Below are 24,028 nucleotides of genomic sequence, written 5' to 3'. Positions count from 1 at the left end.
GTCTCATGTTATGGTTATGCTTAGAAACTTGCGTCAGAATTGTTATTTAAATGTTGATGATTACTGTCCAGTTAATCAAATGATATTAGTGACAGAAAATATCATACTTGTTAGACAAACTAATGGCTGTCTGAATTCAGCAGCCCAATGGATAGTGCGATAGGCGTTTAAAGCTTAAGGTGCTGATTTTGGCCGTTGGCGCTAGCAAAGACACTGAAATGGAAATATATCCAGGTGACCAATCCTAAATAAGACGAAATACATGTTTAAGTTTCGACTGCTAGTTAAATTCTAAATGTTATGAATGTTCATTGCGTATATTAAGAGTATCTCAGTTCGTATTTATCATTTATTCCGAACGAGTATGCAAAGGTAGAAATTCTTTTTAAAAATAAAATCGTTTGTTTTTAATTACTTTATTATTTTTTTCAGAAATAATTAATTAAACAGAATAGACAAGATTAAGATATGATAAAATTTATCTAAAAGCTATGTGTTAGTTTATCCTCTCTTCCCCTTACTCCTCTTCGTTTTTCAGAAATAGAGAAACTACTTTCGTTGACCTAAAATTTTTACAAGAAAAACTGACTTACAAACAGACAAATAACAGGTGATCTTTTAGTTGATATAAAGCGTATATATATACCCAACTGTATGAATATTTTCATCTACATTTGTTTAGTTGTATAATTCGTGTTCAGTTGTTACTGTTCTTATCATCCTTGTCGTCATCATCATCATCATCATATCAGCCTTCTTCATTATCGGCTGCTTTATTATCGCTAAATATCTTTGTGTGTGTGTATGAGTTCGATGATAAGGTAATAATCATATCCATGTGTCGTCTTGTTTTTATTTAAATGCAAAAAATGTAAAAGAAAAACCGGTAACTGACGAAAAAGTAGGTAAAAATTTTGATACACTTGGTGATATATCAAAGCAAAAAATAAAAAAGTATATGAAAGAAATTTTAAATGGTATTATCTGTTTATTAATGAAAGCAGTAATATATATATATATATATATGGATAAAATGCTGTTTAGCGTTATTGTGCATGTTTGACAATCACAATAAGATAGCTTTTATATAGTTTTTATACGATATTAAAAGTTAATCACAACTTGGTGTTTTTCTGTTCATTTTAAATAATATAAGCATATGTATAACTTCTGCAATAAATAGCAAGTGAGAATGTGATTAATTATAGTCTCTAGTGGATACATAAATAGTGACTGGATTTTATTAAATGTAATTTAAGAAATGACATATCAAAAGTTAGTACTAATCGAGCAAACATTACATTAATTAAGCAAAAGTGGATAGTGGCTAGCAGTGGAATCCAGGACGTGTGTTTCAGTGGGAAGATTCAAACAAACAATACTAAGTGAATTACATTAATTGTTCATTATTCTGAAGAAATAATGTTATGAATCTGTAAATGTTGCTATAAGCTGGTGATGTGGCATGATTTAACAGATTAAGAATATGCATTGCTATGAACTTGATATTTTACTGTTATTATTTGACTTTCGAAAATTTCACACGTAGTTTAACTAGTCATTAAGTCAAATTAGAGTAATCCACACACTCAACTTCAATTATTTTGCAATGTAGTTGCTTCACTACTGAATGTTATTGATGAGCTTTTTGTCTAATCTACATTTGGTTAATTTAATGCTTGACCAGCTTACATCTAAATGCAAGGAAACTTGTGCACTTTAAATCTGAAGCTAGCTAACAGTTCATATTTTCTATGTTTTTAAAGGTTCTATGACTCAAGTCAGAAAAATAACCAACAATTAAATAACACATTTATATGTAATAAATTTTTACAGAGAAATATTTCAAGTGTCCAAATTTTTCTAGTAGTAGGTAGTACATTTGATCCAGGGTTCATTTAGTCGAAATAAAAAAGTATGCTTACAAGAAATATACTACCCTGACGAAACTTATTTGAGAAAATTATCATTAAATTATGTGTAAAAATAACCACGTATATTAAGTATATGAATGGTAATGCCGTGGAAATTTTTTTAGTATGTAAAATTAAAATTTAACAACATGTATACACATTACTGTCAATCAGTCCATTCAGTCAGCTACAATGTAGAACACATTACTGTCATAATGTCTAGTACAAAAATTGACATAAATGTAAATTTTCACACATTATCTTATTTTAAATTTAGTTTACTATTTTAATCCACACCTTAAATATTCTTTGTTTTTTAGCAATTCATTTCAATGTTTCATATATTCTATTAACTTCTTTTTGTAGTTCGTTGTATATGATTATTTCAAATTTTGAAACTTGAACTGATCATCTACACTGTTTCATTTAAAACAATTTATCATTATGAAATAATCATGTTAACCATGGACATGGTATTATTATTATTATTTCTATCACCACATATGATTACATCTTTTCGGAGAGAAAAAAAACTTTCTCTTTATACATTATCATCTTTATTGGGTTCGTTTTTCTTTTTTCGGCTCTATTTTTTCATTATTGATATAAGTTGTTGCTTATAGAGGTGTTGGATTTACATGTAAAGCATTTTAAATTTAGGTGTTCAATGTTTTTTTTATTCGGTTGTACTGTTTCATTTGAATGTGGTTTTTTTAGGAATTTTATGTGTTTTGAAACTGGTCTGTTTATCGGATTCTTTTTCTTCTTAAAAAGCTTGTTAGTTGACTGATGATTTGTATTGATTAAAATTTGTGGAGTATTTTTTAGGCGAAATGTAACTAAATATTCTGATAACTGCAATACCCTTGAACATTGAGGAACAGTTAAATTTCGTTTAATATGTATTATGTTCAAATTATATCTGAATGGAAGATAAATATTTATTCGTTTGCATATTAAACAAAATATGTATAGAATTAAAAGAGGAAATCTAGGCCGTTAATTAAATATAAAGTAGCTTGTGGGGTACGACTAAAATTGTTAATTTAAAATTTGTTGATACGAGTGTGACTGTCACCAAACTACTCAATAAAACTAAGTTACTGTCTGTGCGAGAATGAATTCGTTAATTTCCAAAGTTTACCATATTATTGCTATGATATATTTGTAGTATCTGATTGAGCTTGTTAATCGGTTTATTTAAGACTATTATATTTTTTCATCATTTTCTTGCTTTATTCGTTTCAAGATAGTTTTCATGGAATGAATTTTTTAAATAGTTTTCACTAAATTCAATTTTAAAGTTTATATCTCATGATTATTAAACTATTTACCTAATGATCAGTTATTTTGTATTCTAGCAACATTTCCATTTATAATCGATTTGTTAATGTTTTCTATTATTCACCGACAACACTTATGACATATAGAACACAGAAGGTAGTAAATATTAATCATTTGAGGTGGTTAGGATATGTATTACATGTGCCCAACCATTATGTACCTCGATTCATAGTTTTTGATGGTTTAGGAGTAGGTTAGAAGAAAGCTAAAGATGGCTAATCCATCATATGTCATCAATCAGTGGAGCAATTGACTATGGAATTGGTTAATTTATATGGGTCTTGACCAATAATTGTAGACAATGGTTAACATGGCTGAGAATCAATAACAATGGCACATATCCATCCCCACTTTGGCTTTTCTTAGATCGTGAATTTTAAAGTTACATTATGCTTTACTATTTCACAATTTACTTCTTGAATCATATTGGTGCGGCTAGTACTTTCACTATTCTGTCATTTGTCTTGATAATTTCATCTTTTTGTGCTGATACGATTTGGCAGCTTAAACTGACGATTATATATGTATTAACCTCAATTTTGCTTATAATTACGTGACAGAAACTATAAACGAGTCAATAAAACGCAAAATTTATTTTTATTTTCATGAATTTTTTTGTACTGTTATCAGGTGATAATTTTAATAAGAAACAATTTAAAATCAATTTTTAAAACTAATTGTCTTTGTATTTTATATGGTTATTTTATTTCTACCTGCAATTTACATTATTGTTTACTTATATAGAGAAAAATGAAAGTTCAACTTATAGTTTATTCTTTTATCTAAAAATATAAACTTCTTGATAGCATAGTTTCATTTGGTTTGATTATTTCTGTGAAGAAAGGAATAAAATTTCTTGAATCAATAATAGCTCCCTCTTTTCCCTATAGATTATAATCTTTTAGTGCTAAGAAAACTTAATACTTAAAACTTAATACTTAAAGTATGTATACAATGTATATTACTAGTTCATTACTGTCTATGTTGCGAATTCGGTTCTGAAAAGGTCATTAAAATTACCAATACATTTAGCGTCAAAATAATGGTGAACATTTGTTATTTAAGTGAATACCTTTGATAGTATTGCGTTTTATAAGCTAAATGGTTTAACTGTGAAACTTTTGTTGTCGTTCTGAGCAACATGGCACCTACTTCATTGAGAATTTACCGTCATGTTTATCCTACACACACTAGGTCAGTTTGTTAGTTCAACTATGTTGAAGAATGTCTATCTTCACAGGTTTCATTGTCTTCATTTGTTCTTGTGTAAACGAAAACATATTAGATAGAGGTTGTTAGTCTTTTCTATAACGACAACAAAACCATAATAATAACTATCCAGCTCAGAGAACGCAACAGTACCAAAAAGATTTCATATTAGTAAAATAAATGATTATTTAGGTCAGTAATGTACCATAGAAAGTAACTAAATAAACGATCTATCATGTGTGTTTAACTACTAAGTCCACATTTGTTCTAAGTCCTGATCGAGCTTTATAAATTATGTTGTAATGTAACTATAAGTGCAATTGACTGATTAAGAGTTGATGCAGTTAGTTCCCTTTATGAATTTAAATAAAGCCAGAACGAACATAGATGCGGAATAATATGAATCGATTATATTTCGTGGTTCCTCATCAGCTGCTTACAACAAAAATGTGTTAAAATTTTTACATTGATGTAGGATATAGTGTGAAACGATTGACATAAGTGAGTGTAAAGAAATGATAACCTTTATCGTTCCAATCCTCTACATTCACTTATGTCAATTGCATCACACAATATCTTCCCTCAATGTAAAATTTCAATACATATTTGGCTGTAAACAGCTGATGGATAAGATTTGGTCGGCAATAAAAACTAGTTATGATACTGGTTACTACTTAGTGGCCAATAATTTTAAACACTTCAGACATACCAAAAGTCGATTGAGGTTTTAACAGATTAGTGATCACGTTTATTACTCTCATATTAATGATATTGATTTGAATTTCAAGAAGAAAGTCAGTTACGTCTATGTTACTGATATATCCATTCAGATAACTCGATTTGTGGCTCGTTCTGATGAGACAAAAGTGTTCATTATTCAATATACATAGTCAGCGAGATTAGAATTACTTACTAGCTTCATATTAATCAGATGTATACAGCAGTGATCATTCGTTTGATCTACCATACATTATTAAAGCTAAAATAAGATATGTGTATTATTAACAATGAAATACATGTTCTAATTATGTTATTTTCCTTTTTTTTACTTTTGTTTTTATTTTTTCAAAAACAAAAAATTGGTTAGATTCATCTTCATATAATAAAAATGCTTCCAAATGGTCATCTCGTAATTCTACTTCACCATATAACTCGACATCATTTTACCATTCGCGTGATTTATCTAAAAATACACTAACAAATGAACAACAATCTCAATTAAATAGTTTAAATACATTAAATAGTAATAAATATCAATTTAATTCATTTACAAAATGCAATTTAAATCAAATACAATCAAAATCTAATCAAAATGAACAATTATCTAATAGTGCAACAACAAATTCTCCCATCACAAGAACAACAACAACGACTAGCATATCTACCACGAATTCATTGTTAGACGATGAAGATTCAGAGGAATCAGAAGCTGCACAATGGTGGTATACATTTTGGGCAAGTTCATTGGCTACAATAGCTACTATTTGTGATATATTAAGAGTATTGATTACTGGACCAACTATCATTTTTCATAAATACTTTATCACTAATGCTGATATGGGTTTAATTACAAAATATCAAAATGTTAAGCAATCTAAATTAATAAATAATAAAAATAACCAAATTAATAATAATAATGGTAACGAAGATATCAAAACTGTTCACAAATGTGCCTTATTATCATTAGCAAAATTAAGTCGTCTACGTCAAATTACTAAAGCTTCTTATTCAGAATTAATTTTAAGTTTATTAGCTGGAGCATTACGTGGTTATCATCAGGTGAGATGATTATGTTATTTATTTTATCGAATTTTCTTCATTTGTGAATTTTCTTCTTTTAATTATACTTGTTATGTCCCAAGCTCTATCGAAATATCACGTGACAAGATCCTCAATCAGAACACCGATTTACACGACCTTGGTTCTGTGCCAAACCAATGACGCGTTATACATATATATATATATATATATATATATATATATATATATATAATAGTAGTCCATAAATAGTTCCCAAAAGCTGCCTATAATTTAATCTTTTTCGGACACAACAATACTGTCGATTATTACTAAAATTTATTACTATCAATACTATATTTAGTATAATATCTGAAAATACATTGATAATTTGATACAAAGTTGCTAGATTTTACTTTCATGGATATATAAACATGAAAAGGATTTACTCTCTTATTCCTTAGCTCTCTTGCTAATAATTGAGCAGTTAATTTTTAACAGAAACATATGTCAGTGATATATCATTACATACCTACTATATACAAGAGCACTTATAAATCTTCATTCAAAATATGAGACAAAGAAGAAAAACTATATTACAATGAACAATAAACAGATAAGTAACACAAGTAACAAACATTTAGTGTTATTGAAAATTTGATTAGGAATAAACAGTAATTAATATAATATTACCCAATGCTCATAGTTTCTAAGCTAAGTTATCCCATTACCAACATCGATCTATTGACTTATGATAAATATAGTTCTTTTGAAATATTTCACGATGCATATTCATCTGTAATATCAATATACTTTTTTATTTAAAAATAAATCCATATTTCTACCGTTTTATATCTAGGATTTTTCTTTTAGAGAAACAATGTCAAACGCTTTGTATTTAAAATAAACTGCATGTAAAATGCACGGATTCTTGTCAAATTATATGGTTAACGCTTTTGTGAAAAAAGAGATTGTGTGTTCATTTTTCAGCGATCAATAGATAATGGTTAACAGTTTAGTCTGTCTCAGATAGTTTATCCGATCAATTTATTTTTTAAATGTAATATAATAATAACAATCTGTACACATTTTAAAATACACATTGATGCAGTTGATAAGAAAACAAATTACAACTTATGTACAGACAACGAAGAAGAAAAATTCATAGAATGAAACAGTTGAGCAATTATTGGACTTAAATTAAAGATAGAATGTGCATTATTAACTTAATTCTTCCACTTGATAAACACTGTTAAAATAAACTATATCTAACTCGTAATAAATATATTTTTTGCTTTATCCCGATCAGAAAAATTGTATTTGTGACGTTTCGTAACTTAATATAAGTCACTTCTTCAGAGTATGCAAATAACATATTGATAGATCAAAATACAAGTATCTCCGTTGAGGTTAACATATATCTTAACTTTTTTTTCTATCTGTTCAGAGGTTTTGTATATATATTCAACTTGCTTGGAATAAATAAACGTTAGATCTGTTAAATTATTATATTTTGTGTTGGTAAAGTAGAAGGTTTTAGAGTTTAATCTTTATAAACCTGTTTGACTATGGTAAATGAGTTTAACACGCCAATAATTCCTGTGCTGTCACTGTTCATTACCTGTTAACTGAAAGGCGACACTGTATTAAGAAGTTTACACTAACTTTAAATACATTCCATCAAAGACAAGAAATTATTACACAAAGTTCTTGATGCACTATTGTGATATTCTGAAACTTACATGATTTAGTTAACTCCTTTTTTGTGTAAAATGATATTTAAGTCTCAAATGATTGTCGTTTTTAGATAAAATACTTTAGTTATTCTTCTTCTTTCATCCTTTTCAATAATTAAACTCTATATTCAGTCAAGTTTTAATGAAACACGATTTTCTCAGTTAAAACAACCAAAAGTTTAACAAGGAATGATAGCTGTATTAAATCATTAGATAGCCGCGATTTTACTCAGTTTCATTCTTTCTCGAAATTTCCAAGTTACAATTACAGTATCAGTATCAATATTTGTTTGGGTAAATATAAATTCTCCAATAAGATTATCGAGGTTTACTGACGAGTCTTTTAACTAGTTACATCCTAATCACCAATTGGTCATTCTCAGAAGAAGGTTTACCACAATCCTCTGATTGATTTACTCAGTAAAATAACAACCAATTAACAATATTTTGTCAACTATGTGAAAAATTTATCTGAAGGACTTTTAATCAACTCAAATATCAGCACAATTCTGTTTTTTTGTAATACGGGAATTCGTCTATATTGATTCTTTATATGTTGTAAGTCTAGAAGGCTATCTGTTCAAATTATTTATTACTTTATATAAATTATAATTATTAAATTATGCAATTTTTTGAATATTTTTCAAGACAATGGGATTTAAACATCCTCCTGATTTGTTGGCATTTTTATCAACTGAAGTTCCTGTTTTACCAAATTATCATTTGAATACTTCATCAATATCTGTTTCTAATTGTAACAATAATGATGACCCACCATGTACAACTTTATCACGTGTTTTAAATATAACTCAAAGAGTTAGAACAAGTAATAATCTTGATTTTCTGCATATTTCTCCTTGTCGTCAACAACAACGAATACGTCATGATAATAGTACAGTTGAAACTGGTTTGCTAGGAAATACAAACCGAATGGTAGCTCTAGGTTCACCGACTACTACGTCCATAAGCACAACAACTACAACACGAAATTTATGCCCAGGTAGACATGTTTTTACTGAATTTTGTTTACCAATCAATACAGAAGGTATGTTACCCAGATTATGGGAGACTAAACAACGTCTAACTGAAGTGAATAAATCAGTTGATTCCTTATGTTTAGCATGGGCACGTACGGTATTGTATACTTTGATGCCACATTCTATGGCAAAATGGATTGAAACAACATATGGTGGACCAGCAAAAGCCAGTGTAACTATAACTGGTGTTGAAGTAATATCACCATTTACTACTTCGACAACTGCCACTTATACTAATACTTCAAATTTGTCGAAAGTTACAGATTCTAATTATTCATATCAAATGCCTAAATCAAGACGATTAGCATATATGTCTTTATTAGCTAATAAATCTTCGGATGCTCGTATACTACGTCAAAGATTGAGAAGACGTCTCCCACGAAGAACAACAACAGCGATATCAGTTTATCCACCTCGTTTAGGAACAAGTTTTCGTGCATTAGCTCGTCATTTAGTGAATGCTAATGCTGGAATTATGTATATAGCTGGTTGTCCTATTATTCGTATTGATACTTGGATGCCTTCTCCAGTGAATATACCATCAGAATTTATTGCAAACCATCAATCACCTGAATTAAATAATGGAATTAATAAATCTGCTTCTAATGAAACAATTGTACATATTTGTCGTGATTTATGTGTCACGTTTACAACATATGCTGGACAATTATCTTTGACATTTTCCGCAAGTTCAAAACAATCTATTCATCCAAATTTGGATTTAATCATATCAGGTATTAAATCACAGGTAATTACTTTCAAGCTAATGGATAATATTGTTGTTATTTATGCATTATCACAAATTTATGTAATTTATCACATTGAAGAAAATATTTCGTACAAATTTTTCACTTTAATTAAAACATTTTCTTTTTACAAGTTCTGTTTATACGGAGTATGTATTTTCTGTATTTCCTTAAGAATAATAAAAGAATCTATTCAATCTTGGAATTAAAAAAAGATTTGATTATCAACAACTTCACTAAAGTTCCATTAATGCCTGACCAAAGAGTAATACATTACTTACTGGTTTCTTTAAGATAGAAGTCGGACACTTTTCGTGGGAAAGTATTACTCGCGTGTAGTCAACTAAATTCAGAATGTAACAATGATATTCGTTAATTGTCATTATGTATCGTGAATTAATTGAAACTCGTAAATGCAAACTACTGCATATCTATCGACAGTTTTTCAATTAAATGAAGAAGCTGAGGTTTTAGATCTGTTCTCTGCATCACATTTCAAATTGTATAGTGAATGTAAGCTTTTCTTTATTAGCATGAATTTAAAATGTAATTTTTGACTTAATGTAGTGTAACTAATATGATAGAACTCAAAAATTATTCTTAATAGCCATTGATTAAATTGAAGGGCAAATGATCTATGATTTCCATATACTCCTGATTGTTCAGTTTTTAAAGTAATTTCTGATCTTATTCGCTGTCTTACTTAATATTTTGCAATATGAAGAAAAACCTATTCAACTGAGGATCTGTCTTACCTTCTAAAATCAGATCAATATTGCGCTTACATCAATTACTCAGTTTTGCGAAAAGATATTTGGCTGTTGATTGCATATCATGTATTGATTAGTTTTGCGGTCGTTCATTGAACATTCCAAAATCCTGTTCCTAAAATCCAATTTGGGGGAATTCAATAGTTATCCGATTCGAAGCATACATTTCGTCTATTTACTGCATATAAGCCAAAATTCTGATTTAAATTATCTCCGTGAGAGTAAATCTGGAAATTCATACTGAATTAATTTCGGAATACAGAACAACAGATAGACATCTGAATGGTTATTTTCGTGTACTTCAGGCCATTTAAGCTATTGTATAAAAACATGTCTGTGAACATTGAGATACTTAACAGTTAACATATAAAAAGACTATTGGATGAAAAAAACGAAGACCATAAAACAATCAATGATTCTTCTTCTCAGACTGTGTTAGATGTCGTTGATAAAATTTTAAAACGATTTACTTTTGCACGTTTTTGTTTTTAAATCTGCTTAGTTATTTAATGAATGTCATGTGTTGAAAAAACAGGCATTAGCATATAATTGAAGTAAACAAAGTATATGTATAGTGTGAATGAGATAGTTTGTTCATTCCTTACTTTCTTCAATAAGTCCTTGTATTTTTATTAGGATAAACATATCTGGTCGAGTTTTGTGTTGATCATTTGAATTTATTTGTTCTATTTTCGGAAATAATTTTACACTATTTTTCTGTTAAATATGTTTTATGAAGATTTTTCAAGATATATATATATATATAGTAGAATATTTCGTGAGGTCTGATTCAAATCACGAATTAATCCATTGAATACCTGGATGCACTGAACAGCTGTTTCTTCCAAGTGCTAGCACCCACGACTCTCCCACCAGCGGCCGAACGCATGGCCTTCGGGTTTCGAGGGTGGATATTTGGCCTTTAGATCCCTGAGGGATGATCTAACGGTGTACGAGTTTAACTTTAATTAATCTGCAAGATTGAGCGATCGAAGGTCCTCAGTTTGTTTTCCAATGATGAGGTCATGGCTATATACTGCTGAGAAGTCTGGTAATAACACCAAACGGCCTTTCAGTTCTTCCAAGTTTTCGATATTTTTCAACTTAGATCGATTCATGATCTTAATAAAACTCAACAATTTTACTTGTCTTTCATATTATTTATTTCGTGGGATTATTATTTTAAAACCTTTTGTTTATATTATTTCTGTAAAGTACTTCGACCTGCTACTAGCATCATAAACGTAGAGACAACTGATTAATACTGTTGAGTAAATAATCTCTTTCTGTAATACCCACTCAAACGGTAAATCCTAAATTCTAATTATATACCTTAATGTATATGTAGAATTTAAATGGTCTTATTTTGTCCAGAAATAAGTGTAAAATCTTAATGAAATTGTCATATCAGTTTTAATTAATTTTCCTTTCCTCTTATATTTCCAGAAATTGTAATCATGACATACATTATTCAATATGATTAAGATATTACATATATGACATAAATAATGTTTTATATAATCCTCTAATGAATTGTGAAACCAACTGACTTTATCTATCATAGATATTTTCCAATTTAATTATTAAACTGAAAAAACAAATAAGTAGTATTTGTAAGCGTCAACAAATTGACATGTATTTTTATTTATTAACATATTCACATGATTATGCATATTTGTTGGTTCTGCTATGTTAGAATGTGTGAAAATTTGTGCATTCATCTATACATAGGTAGATATTCGTCCAGTGAAAAACTAAAACATAAACTATTGGAAAAATCAAGGTATTTCATATATATATATATATATATATATATAAAAAAACTTCACCACTGACTGAAGACCACCAAGGAAAACCTGGAAGCACTGGACGGCCGCTTCGTCCTATTATGGAACTCCTCAGCAGTCCGCATCCACGACTTCGCTTCGCGCGATTCGGACCCAAGACTTGCCAGTCTCGCGCCAGAGCACTTAACCGATAGACCACTGAGCCGGCATCCGATGGTGTTAATGCCTAACTTCAACCAATCCACGAAGTTGAGCAACCGTTCACCAATTGTCTTCAGTGAGTTACTATCTCACAACAGACCTGGTTGAACTCCACTGGTCACTGATTCTCACTAGAACTCCAGGAATTATCTCTTGAAATCAGTCACTAGTGAGCATATGATTATTATTATCAGAAGGGGTTTTGTGGAAATTTCAGTATTTTCATAGTTGAAATCATGAGTCAATTAAAGCTAGACCACCATGAGCACGAGACTGGTAGGTCCTGGGTTCGGATCTTGTGAGGCGGGAACATGGATGCACACTGTTGAGGAGTCCCACAATAGTAAGAAGCGGCCGTCCGGTGCTTCCAGGTTTCCCTTGATGGTCTTCAGTCAGCGGTCTAGCTTCAATTGACTCATTCTTTCAACTATGCAAATACTAAATCTCCACAAAAACCCCTTCCGATCACTCATAATTATTCGAATGATTCACCTATAAACATCTTTATTATAATGAGACTTGTTTGTATCAACTAACAGTTTGCTTAGTCTATTTCTTACATCTCTCTACATTAGTGTTATCTTAATTATATAAGTAGTTTCTCATTAGATTGTAAAATTCTAAACTATTTTCTGTCTATTAAAATTGACTAGATTAATTCTGAATGTCAAAATTAATAGTACTATACTTTGAATAAATTCCAGTTAACACATGGGTTAATCTTTTTGTTTAAATTAATATTTAACTGTAATGTCTATAATACTATTAACAACTTCATTTAATGTTCGATATAAGTATATAAATAGTATCATCATTGAAACATTTGTATCAGTCATTATCAACATAAGCTGTAAGACGATTAAAAAAAGAGAGTATGCATCATCCCAAGTCTCTAAACAGGCACGATGAAACTTCCAAGATAAATAACAAGTAAGTCGAAGTAATAATAGTCATAATAGTCAATATTAGAGAAGAGCATACAAAGAGATAAGTCACATTAATGATATAAATACAAATAAATAGTTCCATTGATAAACTTATATTTATTCATCAGTTTATACTAAAAAAACAGAAAGTTGAATACCTATATACATATATATAAATAGTACGAATGACATGATAACATTAAATACTGAGTGGGAGAAAGGGAGAGCATCAAAATAAATACAATTGCTATGTTAATAGTAGTATTTTTCTTTTATCTAAAAACCAAATTTTTACAACCATTAAGAAATTATTCTTATTTATTATAATCTACGTTCTTTTTTTTCTTTCAACCTTGTGATAGTATGTTTTTTTTCAATTATTTGTTTATTTTTTCTTTCTTTCTATAAAACTTGTGTTTTTCAATTTGGAGAATAACACTTAACACACCAGGTGTGTTTATACAGCTGTTTTGATTATTTTTTTTTTTAAAAAAAGAGATATATATTTATATGGATACAATACTGTTAAAAGAAATATGAATGTAACTAACTATACATCTGTTTATGTACAATTAGATGTTTTGTTCTTTTGTTTGTTTGCTCGTTTGTTTTTTCTTTAAATGAGGGTTACCACATATTCACTGATTGTTTTAATTCTTTGTTATCAATGAATTGCATAATTTTAGCCTATTTATTTTGCCATAACAAATATAAGTGATATAATTTATTTCTTGAAAGCAAACAGATTTATTGTTTGTTTGTTTTTTCATGTTATTCTATAAACAAGAAAGTGAATTATTAGTTAGGAAAGGAATTATCTCTTTTTTGTTGTTGTTTTGAATAATTTATTCCTTATGTTTCTTTTAAATAAATAAAGGAAAGTTGGCCTTCTTCCCTTTTTTCTCGTATCTAAATCAAATAAACTTAGCTAATATTTATCCTATTTAAAGTTAACTTAAGATTTTACCTGGTATTATATTCTGAGGAGCCACACTGAAAACTACTGTGCTCAGGATAACTTTTCTGTTCTGATGTAGGACTCCTTTGTAGTGTGTACTGATCACTTCACTTAGGGCGAAAACATATGCTATCAGGTCTCACAAACGACTTCAATACTTTTAAATTCATCCTAATAATGATTGTTCGCTCATTAGTGATGGTTTTAAAATGGATTATCAAGGTTCTGTTAGGAAATTATAATTGGTAGAGTTCAATTATACTCTGAATGATAAAAGTATGGTAGACAATAATGGCTGATGGTTATGAATTGATTTTAAATAGAAGATGGTCTTTAACTCTTGACTCACTATTTTGAATGTATTATGATCATCATGAGACCTCAAGGTGTTGATTTGAATCACATATGAAGCAATGGGCGCATACTGTTATGTAGTCTTATACAATGACAATGGGTTTTTGGTACTCCCTAAATTTGGATGTCAATCGATATTATTAATAATTGTCTTTAAATTTAGCTGATTTCCTCAAATTGATTAGGTTAACAGTCTTGGAAACAATAATTGAAGTGTTCTCAATCGAATTATTTACACTTATAGACCAGTAGTTAGTTCAATCGAACTTTTGAAGTGTGAAAAACTACTATTTTTATAAATTCAGTATACATATGCACATACATACTTTGTTGTTTGAATAATTTCTAAATATTCCTTTAATCTAACAAATTTTTAATAAACTTTATACTTGTGTACTTGATTTTTTTGCGTTGTTATTGACTCTGTCTGTATTTATTCTGATAATGTAGATACACATATATATGCTTTCTATTATGCTGATACCAATGATAATAATAATAATAATTATTATTATTATGCAGCAATAGACTATAGAATTTATTCGGTATTCAAACAAACAGGTCATTTTTTCTAAATGCCATTCATTAAATATATATATATATATATATATATATGATATTCACTAACTAAATTGGTAATAACACAAATGGAGGATGCAACAAACTATTTATTTTATTGATCCTTTTTTTTGCCTAACACTTGTTACCTTCTTAATAATAACGATAATGATTATAATAATAATTATTATTATTATTATAACCAAGATCAAACAAGAAAATATTCAGCCACATAAACATACAACTATTATTGTGTAAGTGGACATAAAATGAAATGTACCAAACCTAAAATATTTCAATATTTCTCTCCTTTTTTTATTTAATTTTAATCATTATTACTATTTTTGGTTCTTTTAAATATGAATACACTTTTTTTTCCAAAAAAAGAAACATCGTTTTTTTTCGACTGTTGTTTTTTTTATTTTGTGTTTGCTATTTAGTTCCTCTTTCAAGGGTTGCGGTAAGTGGTGTGTAGTTAACCCTCTAACATGATTTGATTTGGTTTGATATCCAACAGAGAGATATGTTTTCTATTCGCAATGTTTTTTTTAGGGTACTGTATAGAACGTTGATTATGCTTATTCATTCACTATTATTATTATTTTATTGTTCCTCTAAAGAAAAATTAGCAGAAAGTAAAACATTTGAAAATCTAAACAACATATAAACTTATATCCAGTCAAAATTAGATGGAATATTCAATTACTTTGATAGCTACTAGATCATGTTCATGTCTGTGTGTGTTAGAATTAGCCAAGAAGAGGACATAGTAAATTACATTATCGCAACCAATTTACCTGTATTATCGGGCAAACCATTTTGTAAAGATATTGTTATTTTGATTTATTGATGTGATGAATACACTCAAAAGTCACGTGTTCTTGGTTGCACAATTCAGTTTATTAAATTTCCTTTTTTTTAGTGAGGAAGGGTGTTAGAATTTTACCGTAATTTACCGAGCATCTTTACTTCTTCCTTATTTTTCACTTTCTTCTATTAGTCACTCTTTTATGATGTATTACTCTATGAATTTCTCAAATGCATCTCATACAACTTAAACCCTTTTTTTCATCTCACAATATTTCTTTATATTAATCATATTGGTTAATCTGTGTTACTCAATATCATAGTATAGTTGTAGATGTTTACTAAAGGTTCGTTTAGTTATGTAGGTTTATTCGTCACAGATTGATCTTATTATAGAGACTTATACCAAGATTTTCCTGAAGTTCTAGTGTAGAATCGTGATTCACAGAGTTCATACAAGTTGAGTTTGAAACAGTGATCATCACCAATTGCACTGGTTGATCACTGCATTATATCGCAAATTGATTGAAGTTGGAATTTTATCATTGAATACTGAACCAGTGGTTCTAATAGTTAAGCCTTGAAAGAAACATCTGTCCAATATTATTCGTTCTTCAATGACACTTCAACGTTGATCAGTTTATGAAAGATACAACCAGCAAGTTAAATCATTCTCCACTTAACTTCAATTCAATTGAGTTTTGATTTGAAATTTGATTAAATTCAATCTATTGTTTATATTTTGTAGATATTTAAAAAGAAAAGGTGATAAACAAATAAATCCATGTTATTCTACTAAAATTATTTTACTTTTAGTCAAACTATGTATTATATGAGAACATAACAAGCAACAGAAAGTGGTAATGGAACATTCGGTAACTTATACAGTGATTGAACGAGTTATTATTCATTATAGTTTATTTCGCTCACATATTGTCTTCTTCAAATGACAAAATCTATGTTTAATGTTTTTAAACAAAAGACTAATAATTATAGATTACACCTCTTAACATATTATTTCACTTACCATTAAGTACAATGAACAAAATATTTAATGAAACCATTATTTATCTATATAATAATTATTTTGTGATGTTTTTCAATTTCTGTAACAGCTTAATAAAATGTGTCAACTGCTTTCTGGACGTCATGTACCTAGTATGACAAGTCGTTGGTTACGTCATAGTTCAAATGTCGAGTCGTCTGTATCCGCACTGTCTGCAATCAGTATGAGTCCATCATTAAATCCAAGTCTAGTGTTGCATAATGAAATATCATCGATAAATGAAAAAGCAAACCTTACTACCACTACTTCTTTCTCTTCAATAGGTAAAATGTCGACTGATAATTCATCTACTAATCTAACGGATGAAATAAACTCACCTAAGGAAGGCATTTCATCATCTAAACAGTTAACTTCAGAATATATGTCACATAATTCTAGTGTTTGTCAGTTTACAGAATCGAATGGTAAGTTTAATAAAGCGCAGTCTCGGTCGTGTTCATCAGATGGGAGTAAATCAATTCCACCTTATCAAGCTGGTCAACCTATTGAACAGGTTAGCTTATTATTTGATGTTGATGAATACATTATTTTTTTAATATAAGTAGATGTAGAGATTATTGTATTCTTTACAATCGTATCATGGGCTGACCTTAATTAAACAACCACTGAAAACCGGGAAGCACTTCATAATTACTTCGCTCTAGTAAAAGATTCCTCAGGAAAGGTTGTCCATGAAGCACCACAGATCGATCAGAAAGATGTAAAACCTTCAAGTCCCGAATTTCTCGAATTAAAATCTTCAATAGATTATAAGCGCTCACTGCTGGAAAGTCCTATACAGGGACTAAACTGTTGTTCAGTAATTCCTAGTTTTCAATTGGTTTCTAAATAAAGCAGGCTTCTGGAGTAAAACTAAAAATTTCTATTGGTTTTTCAATAGTCCAAATATAAATATTCAGTTCCACTGGTCAACATGCGTGCTCTAAGTACCTTAAAGTAGTGTTAACTAAGATTACTGATGTTATATTTATTAGCAATAATGCATATCAGCCACCCATGAAAAACATAATATGAATTTATAAATCCAGCGTATATTGTGATTCGTCGAACTTGTTTGCATCTTAATATAAATCAATTTTTAAAGATTTCTATCCCAAAATGGTGTGTTCAACGAAATACAAATGTGATATGAGCTTCATAGTTTTAGCCAGTAAATCACGATTCTCTTTTCGATGTATCACTTAATTATTTCAACTTAAGGCAGAATTTTGATTTCATGACTTCATCATCTTCAATAATTCTCTGCCGGCTTTCTTTCAGTGGCAGAAACATTTTTACTAGTGTATTATTTCTTTTGTGATGTCACTTTCGAATCCATTTGATACTTGAGGTAATTATCTGACTAAATACACAGATGTGTTATTTTCAAATATATAACCACACTACTTTTATTGTCAAAAGTAGTTATTTGAACTCAGTGTAATTTTAAGCAGAAATGGATAGTGGCTAGCAGTGGAATCCAGGAAGCGCGTTTCGTCCTATTTGGGACTCGTCAGCTGGATGTACCTGCATCTCAGAGTTGATGTTCACTCTGGGACTCGAACCCAGTACCCTCGCTTCAAACGCCATCGCGTTATCCACTCGGCTAGCCACTATCCATCTCTGCTTACCATGCTTGTGAATTAAGGCTATATCGAGGCAATACGCAGTGTGCACATATGCCAATTAGAGACTGACCAGTTGCAGTCCTAACACATCGATGGGAAGATTCAAACAAACAATACTAAATGAATTCAGTGTAATTTTGTCTTAAATATTTACTTCTAAAACACTTATGGGTCAAAAATTGGGAAATATGAATGTTATTTCGAGAAACGCTTCAAGCTTATTACCTGAAACTCACACGTGATTTAAAAATCCAGTTTGTGATATTCTTGAAGTAATGGCATCAGTCGGCCTCAGCACACACAAGGGTAAGGATTGGCAAAGCAAGGGTGACATTCCCACAGTTGAAGAACATTTGGGGCTCAAAGCAAACGTCAGACAAAATCCAAGTCAGAATCTTCAATACGAACGTCAAGACAGTTCTATTTTACAGAGCTCAAAATTCGAGAACTGCCACAACCATCATCAAAAAATTACAAGTATTTATAAACAATTGTCTACGCAAGGTACTCAATGCCAGTTGGTCAGTTACCATCAGCAACAGCCTACTGTGTGAGAGAACAAACCAACTTCCACCTGAAGAGGAAATTAGGAAAAGACGATGAGGGTGGACAGGACATACATTACGAAAATCACCAAACTGCATCGCGAAGCAAGCCCTAACTTGAAATCCTGAGGGGAAGCGAAAATGATGAGGACCAAAGAGCACACTGAGCCGAGAACTGGACTCAGACATGAAAAGGATGAATAGCAACTGGAAAGGATTTTCCAAGACAGAGTTGCATGGATAATGTTGGTGGGCTGTCTATCTTCCTCTATGAGGAGTAACAGGAGTAAGTAAATGGTAAGGAAAAGAAATTCTATCCAGAAAATGCACACTACTTTTCTGATAATCATTCATGAATACATTTTAAACAATCTTCCTTTTTAGATTATCAGCCTAATCAGTATTGTACTTACTATGTAAGATATCTATCAATCTTTCTTGTTCTATGAATGTGTTTGCTACTTGTTTCTTTTGATGAAATCAACAGTAAATTAGTTTATCTTGTCCTAAAACAGTTTTCATCTGTTCATTGTCACTTTTTAGACAAATTATAAAGGGATAGAATATTTTAATTAAATATAACTTGCATAATTTACTCTTGTTACATGGACTTAACCAAAGTTCTTTTAACTATGTTTTAGGCATATAGTTCTTCCACAGGTATCTAAATACTGAAACCATTTTTGTTACTTCCCCTCTCTTTAGTGTGGTAATGTTTTAGTGAGTTAGTTAAAGCCTAGGCTGAAATTGGTCAGTGGAATATGCTTATATACCTACATTAAAAAAGCAATGAAGAATAAACATTGATTTCACATTAGATGTCTTTTATTCTATTGCTTAAGATTCTGCATAGAACATTATTGAGGAGAAAAAACGAGATTTTGTCTGAGCACCGCAGGAATATATCATCGTGTTATTTGATTGTTTAAGATGTATAAAAAACAGAAATCTAAAATGTCACCAAACAATTGAAATAAATTTTGTATACCATTGAAATTTGTTGACAAATAATAACCAAATCACAGAGTATTAAATTAAAAATTAAACGATATGTGAAGTAACAGAGAAACATGACAAAAAATAAATTAAGCTTACAAGAAACCAAAGAGCAATTCGATTTGTACCAGTGAGACTGATTTGATTTCATTTACAGCTTTGAATAGTTGGTTGTTAACATCGCTCATATAATCAACCAAGGAATTTTAAATCTGTGAAATGTAAACTGGTATTCAGTGACTAGCTAGTCTGAATATTTTTTAGTAAATATCATATTAATTTCAGAACGCATCACCTTTTACTGATGAATTAAATATTGATATCTATAGCTTCAGGAGCAACTTCGATGGGTTCAAAGACAACTGGAGGAATCTTCCAACTTTAAAAATATGGTTGGGTCTCCAACAACTAATAACGTGAGATTGGCAAAATTACGCAGTGAATTCTGTATTCTACTTAGACAGTTGAAACAACGATGTAGTCAAGGTGAACTAGGTATCGATTCTTCTCTAAGTGACTTGAACAATGAACTTCAAGATATATCTTGTGAGTCCAAATTGAATTGTGCCTCAATATCAAGATCAGGAAACTCATCCCCACAAAAATCCGCACAGACATCAGTCTATCCTTGCCTTAGCGGTCAGTTCAATGTAAATCCATTTAAAATGGAACAAAATTCCACAGTTAGACGTTCAGTGACTACTGGAGACTTTGATGAAGTAAGTTAAATGATATAAATCAAATGGGAGTTTACTTGCAGATGGTTTAAATATTTTCGCTAGGATTTCTGTGAAATTACTTCGTATGTAATACTGCTTTATACTTAAGAACCAGAATGACCGTAATCCCAGTAACCGATATCGTGTGGATATGATAGGTACTATCATTACTAGGAAGCATATAACTGGCCAAATCCCTTAATAACCATAAGCAATAAAGTACCAGATATAACCTGGTGTACATAGTCAATAGAGTGGCCTATCTTTGAATGAGAACCTGTGAAGGCTAATTTATTTAAAAACAAACCAATGTCATAGTATTGAATGAAATGCTATGCAATTAAAATGTAGTTTGTACTAATTTGTGATTATATGCATAAATGAACTAATTAAAGCATTTTTCTTTATCTTCAAGTTTGCCAACGTCTGTGAATAAGATTCCTTATTGGAACTTTCTATGGTAGTCTGGCTATGAGTATATTAAGAGTTTATGAGTAACCCTACATCGCATTTAATTAGACGCTAAACATCAGGAAGCGGAAAGACCTAAATTCAAGGATGAACAAAGTATAAACGCAAGGTCCAAAATATCAAACATATCTTATGGAAGATTACTAAAATAGGTACCGAGGTTGTAATGAATAGTTCTTTGTATCTTGAGCACCTACCTTTTTTTCTTAATAGTGTATTAGTATTGCGAGTCGCTTATAAAACAATTTCAACAGTTTTAGGAATATTAGGACTAATCACCATCTAATATAATAATCTTTATCATTGTCTAACTTTTCAACAGGACCCAGACTTTTACATCACAGGACAACCAGAAGTTGATGATTTTGAGGATATCGACTCCAGTGAATCAGAATTCGCTTTGAAGGAAGCCTCAAATGTGATGTCTGACAACTTATTTACAGCGACCCATAACTCAAATGTAAACGAATCTATGAATGATTACAATAATCTAAACGATTCATACAAAGAGAATACAGTTAACGGTAATGAAGGCGAATTGCATAAAAAGCGCAAACGCGATCGAAAGAACATATTTACCTCTGGGCGACGTCGTCCCTCAAAAATAGCAGCGGAAGTGATTAGCGTAAACTTCATGCCTAGTCGCCGTGGTTCGCTAATGGCCCACTCTGACGTCCAAGGACACTATAAAAGCAAAAGCTTACTAACACAGTTCATGAACACTGTAACCAAAGGTTCAACTCTCAAAATGCCAAGAGAATGATGTTCAGTAGACGACAGGTTAGTATAAACTGACAGGATTTTGTAATAAATTGTCACTTCAAAACGAAGCACTAGCACTACTGGAAGCACTGGTGGTAGCGAACACGTTCTTTAAACAGACAATCTCCTGTCTCAAAATGCTTCAGGCGTAGTCGCAACACAGACTATTTGGACTTAAATTTGTTATGAGCTTCAAGAAATGTAACGTACCATCACAGTACAAGCTAATACTCGCAAGCTCGGGTTTGAGTTATATAGGTGCAAGGTAGACACAAACCCACTGCTTAGACCGGACTAACTCTTGAAAGTCGTGTTCAAACTAATGGCTAAAGATACACAACACAATAATTCTTTACACCACTCCATTTCAGAACATGGGATACCCCTTATTTTCGTAGAGACTAGATGGGTCGGCCATTTTGTTCCACGATAACTGGTGCGTTAGCTCATAGGATAGGATGTACAATCTTGAAAGGTTGCTATTATAAATTCATAGCCTATACGTCCTGTTTATCATAATAGCCATTTAAATCACACAGTCCATCAAATACTTTAAATGTCTTTTGGTAATGACTTTATTATTACTGCTTGATTCTTTTCAGATATGCGCACTTCATATGCCGTCATCGATTAAAGCGCCATACTATAGAACAGAGAGGATACTTGGTAAATACGCTAATTTCTACACAATACCCACTGTATATAATGTTCAAAAACAGATTTTATGGATGTATAATAATGCAATTTGAACGGATAAAACATACCCCCTCCTACTAAAAACCCGAGCTTAATTAGCATTCATTTAAGAAATAAATCATTTATACAAAACTTTTATTGTTGAAATAAAATTGTGGGAACAGTGCTCAGTGATTAGACATATACATAATGTAAAAAGATTTTAGTAACGCATCGGAGGACCACGACCACGTCCTCGAGGTCCACCGCGTCCACGACCACGAACAAGACCGCGACCCCGTCCACGAATAGTAGGACGTTCTGAGAACAGATACACATAATATGAACTATAAGTGGGAAGTTGTACATAAGCTGTATAAACGTAGAAGTTTAGGCTTATTTAGAAACTTTTTTGAGATGCATACGTTGAGGGTTTCAAATACTACCTAGCTTTTAAAATGAAGTGGGTACTGTGGTTTTCAAACTATCTTATGGATTGAAGCGGTCCAGGTCATAAAACACAAATGCTCCTCTCAGATCACGGACGACAGAAAACATTGAGCGTTATGTCGTCTGGGGAAGATGTTTTAGTTGGCAAGCTTTCACTGTTTTTACAGACGGCACATAACTCACACAAATATGAGCTATTAGAATTTCTTCACAAGTAGGTAACGGCTTGTTCCATCGATACAGAATGACTGGTTGTTGCTGTGATTGTTGAAATAATTGTTTTTTCACAAGAGGAAGGGAATGAAAACCATTCAAGTCAAACAAAAAAGTATTGCTATGGATTCTTTCCATCCCTTAGAAGTCATTTTAAAGTTATTTTTTACGAGCTATTCTACAATATTTCGAGTTGTCGCTCTCAATAAAACCACTGAAAACCCGCTGTTTGCGGCCTGTTTAAAAACCTGTTCCTGCCATCTACATATTTCAACAACTTATCTAATTTTCTTTGTTTTAATACATCATTATGGCTATTAATTGCATAACCTATTCAGGTGCGTTTCTGAAAAGTGTACAACCTTTCACTGTAAATGTTACAAAAGGCCTAATCAGAGATATCGTGGTTGCTGGCAGGCAATATACAGAAAAAAAGAATGC

General features: G+C 30.7%; 1 protein-coding gene and 1 non-coding gene across 2 annotated transcripts in view; one reads left to right on the top strand and one right to left on the bottom strand.

Moving 5' to 3' along the window:
* Smp_132150 (hypothetical protein) overlaps nt 1-23,073 on the top strand; it is a 33,591-nt gene extending 10,518 nt beyond the window's left edge. Inside the window, exons 2-7 of the mRNA XM_018789438.1 lie at nt 5,554-6,245; nt 8,588-9,724; nt 17,199-17,642; nt 20,627-21,016; nt 21,810-22,267; nt 22,852-23,073. Coding sequence (XP_018654882.1) covers nt 5,554-6,245; nt 8,588-9,724; nt 17,199-17,642; nt 20,627-21,016; nt 21,810-22,250 — 3,104 coding nt within the window. The 3' untranslated portion in view covers nt 22,251-22,267; nt 22,852-23,073. The remainder of the gene's footprint in view (nt 1-5,553; nt 6,246-8,587; nt 9,725-17,198; nt 17,643-20,626; nt 21,017-21,809; nt 22,268-22,851) is intronic.
* Smp_tRNA_01781_Pseudo_TTG.1.1 lies at nt 18,673-18,741 on the bottom strand. The gene has a single exon. It is a non-coding gene (tRNA).
* Nucleotides 23,074-24,028: the final 955 nt, after the last annotated feature.

This window comes from Schistosoma mansoni, chromosome W, assembly GCF_000237925.1.
Source record: "Schistosoma mansoni strain Puerto Rico chromosome W, complete genome".
NCBI lineage: Eukaryota > Metazoa > Platyhelminthes > Trematoda > Strigeidida > Schistosomatidae > Schistosoma > Schistosoma mansoni.
Note: the sequence above shows the minus strand (reverse complement) of the source record. Positions and strands in the feature narration are given on the sequence as shown.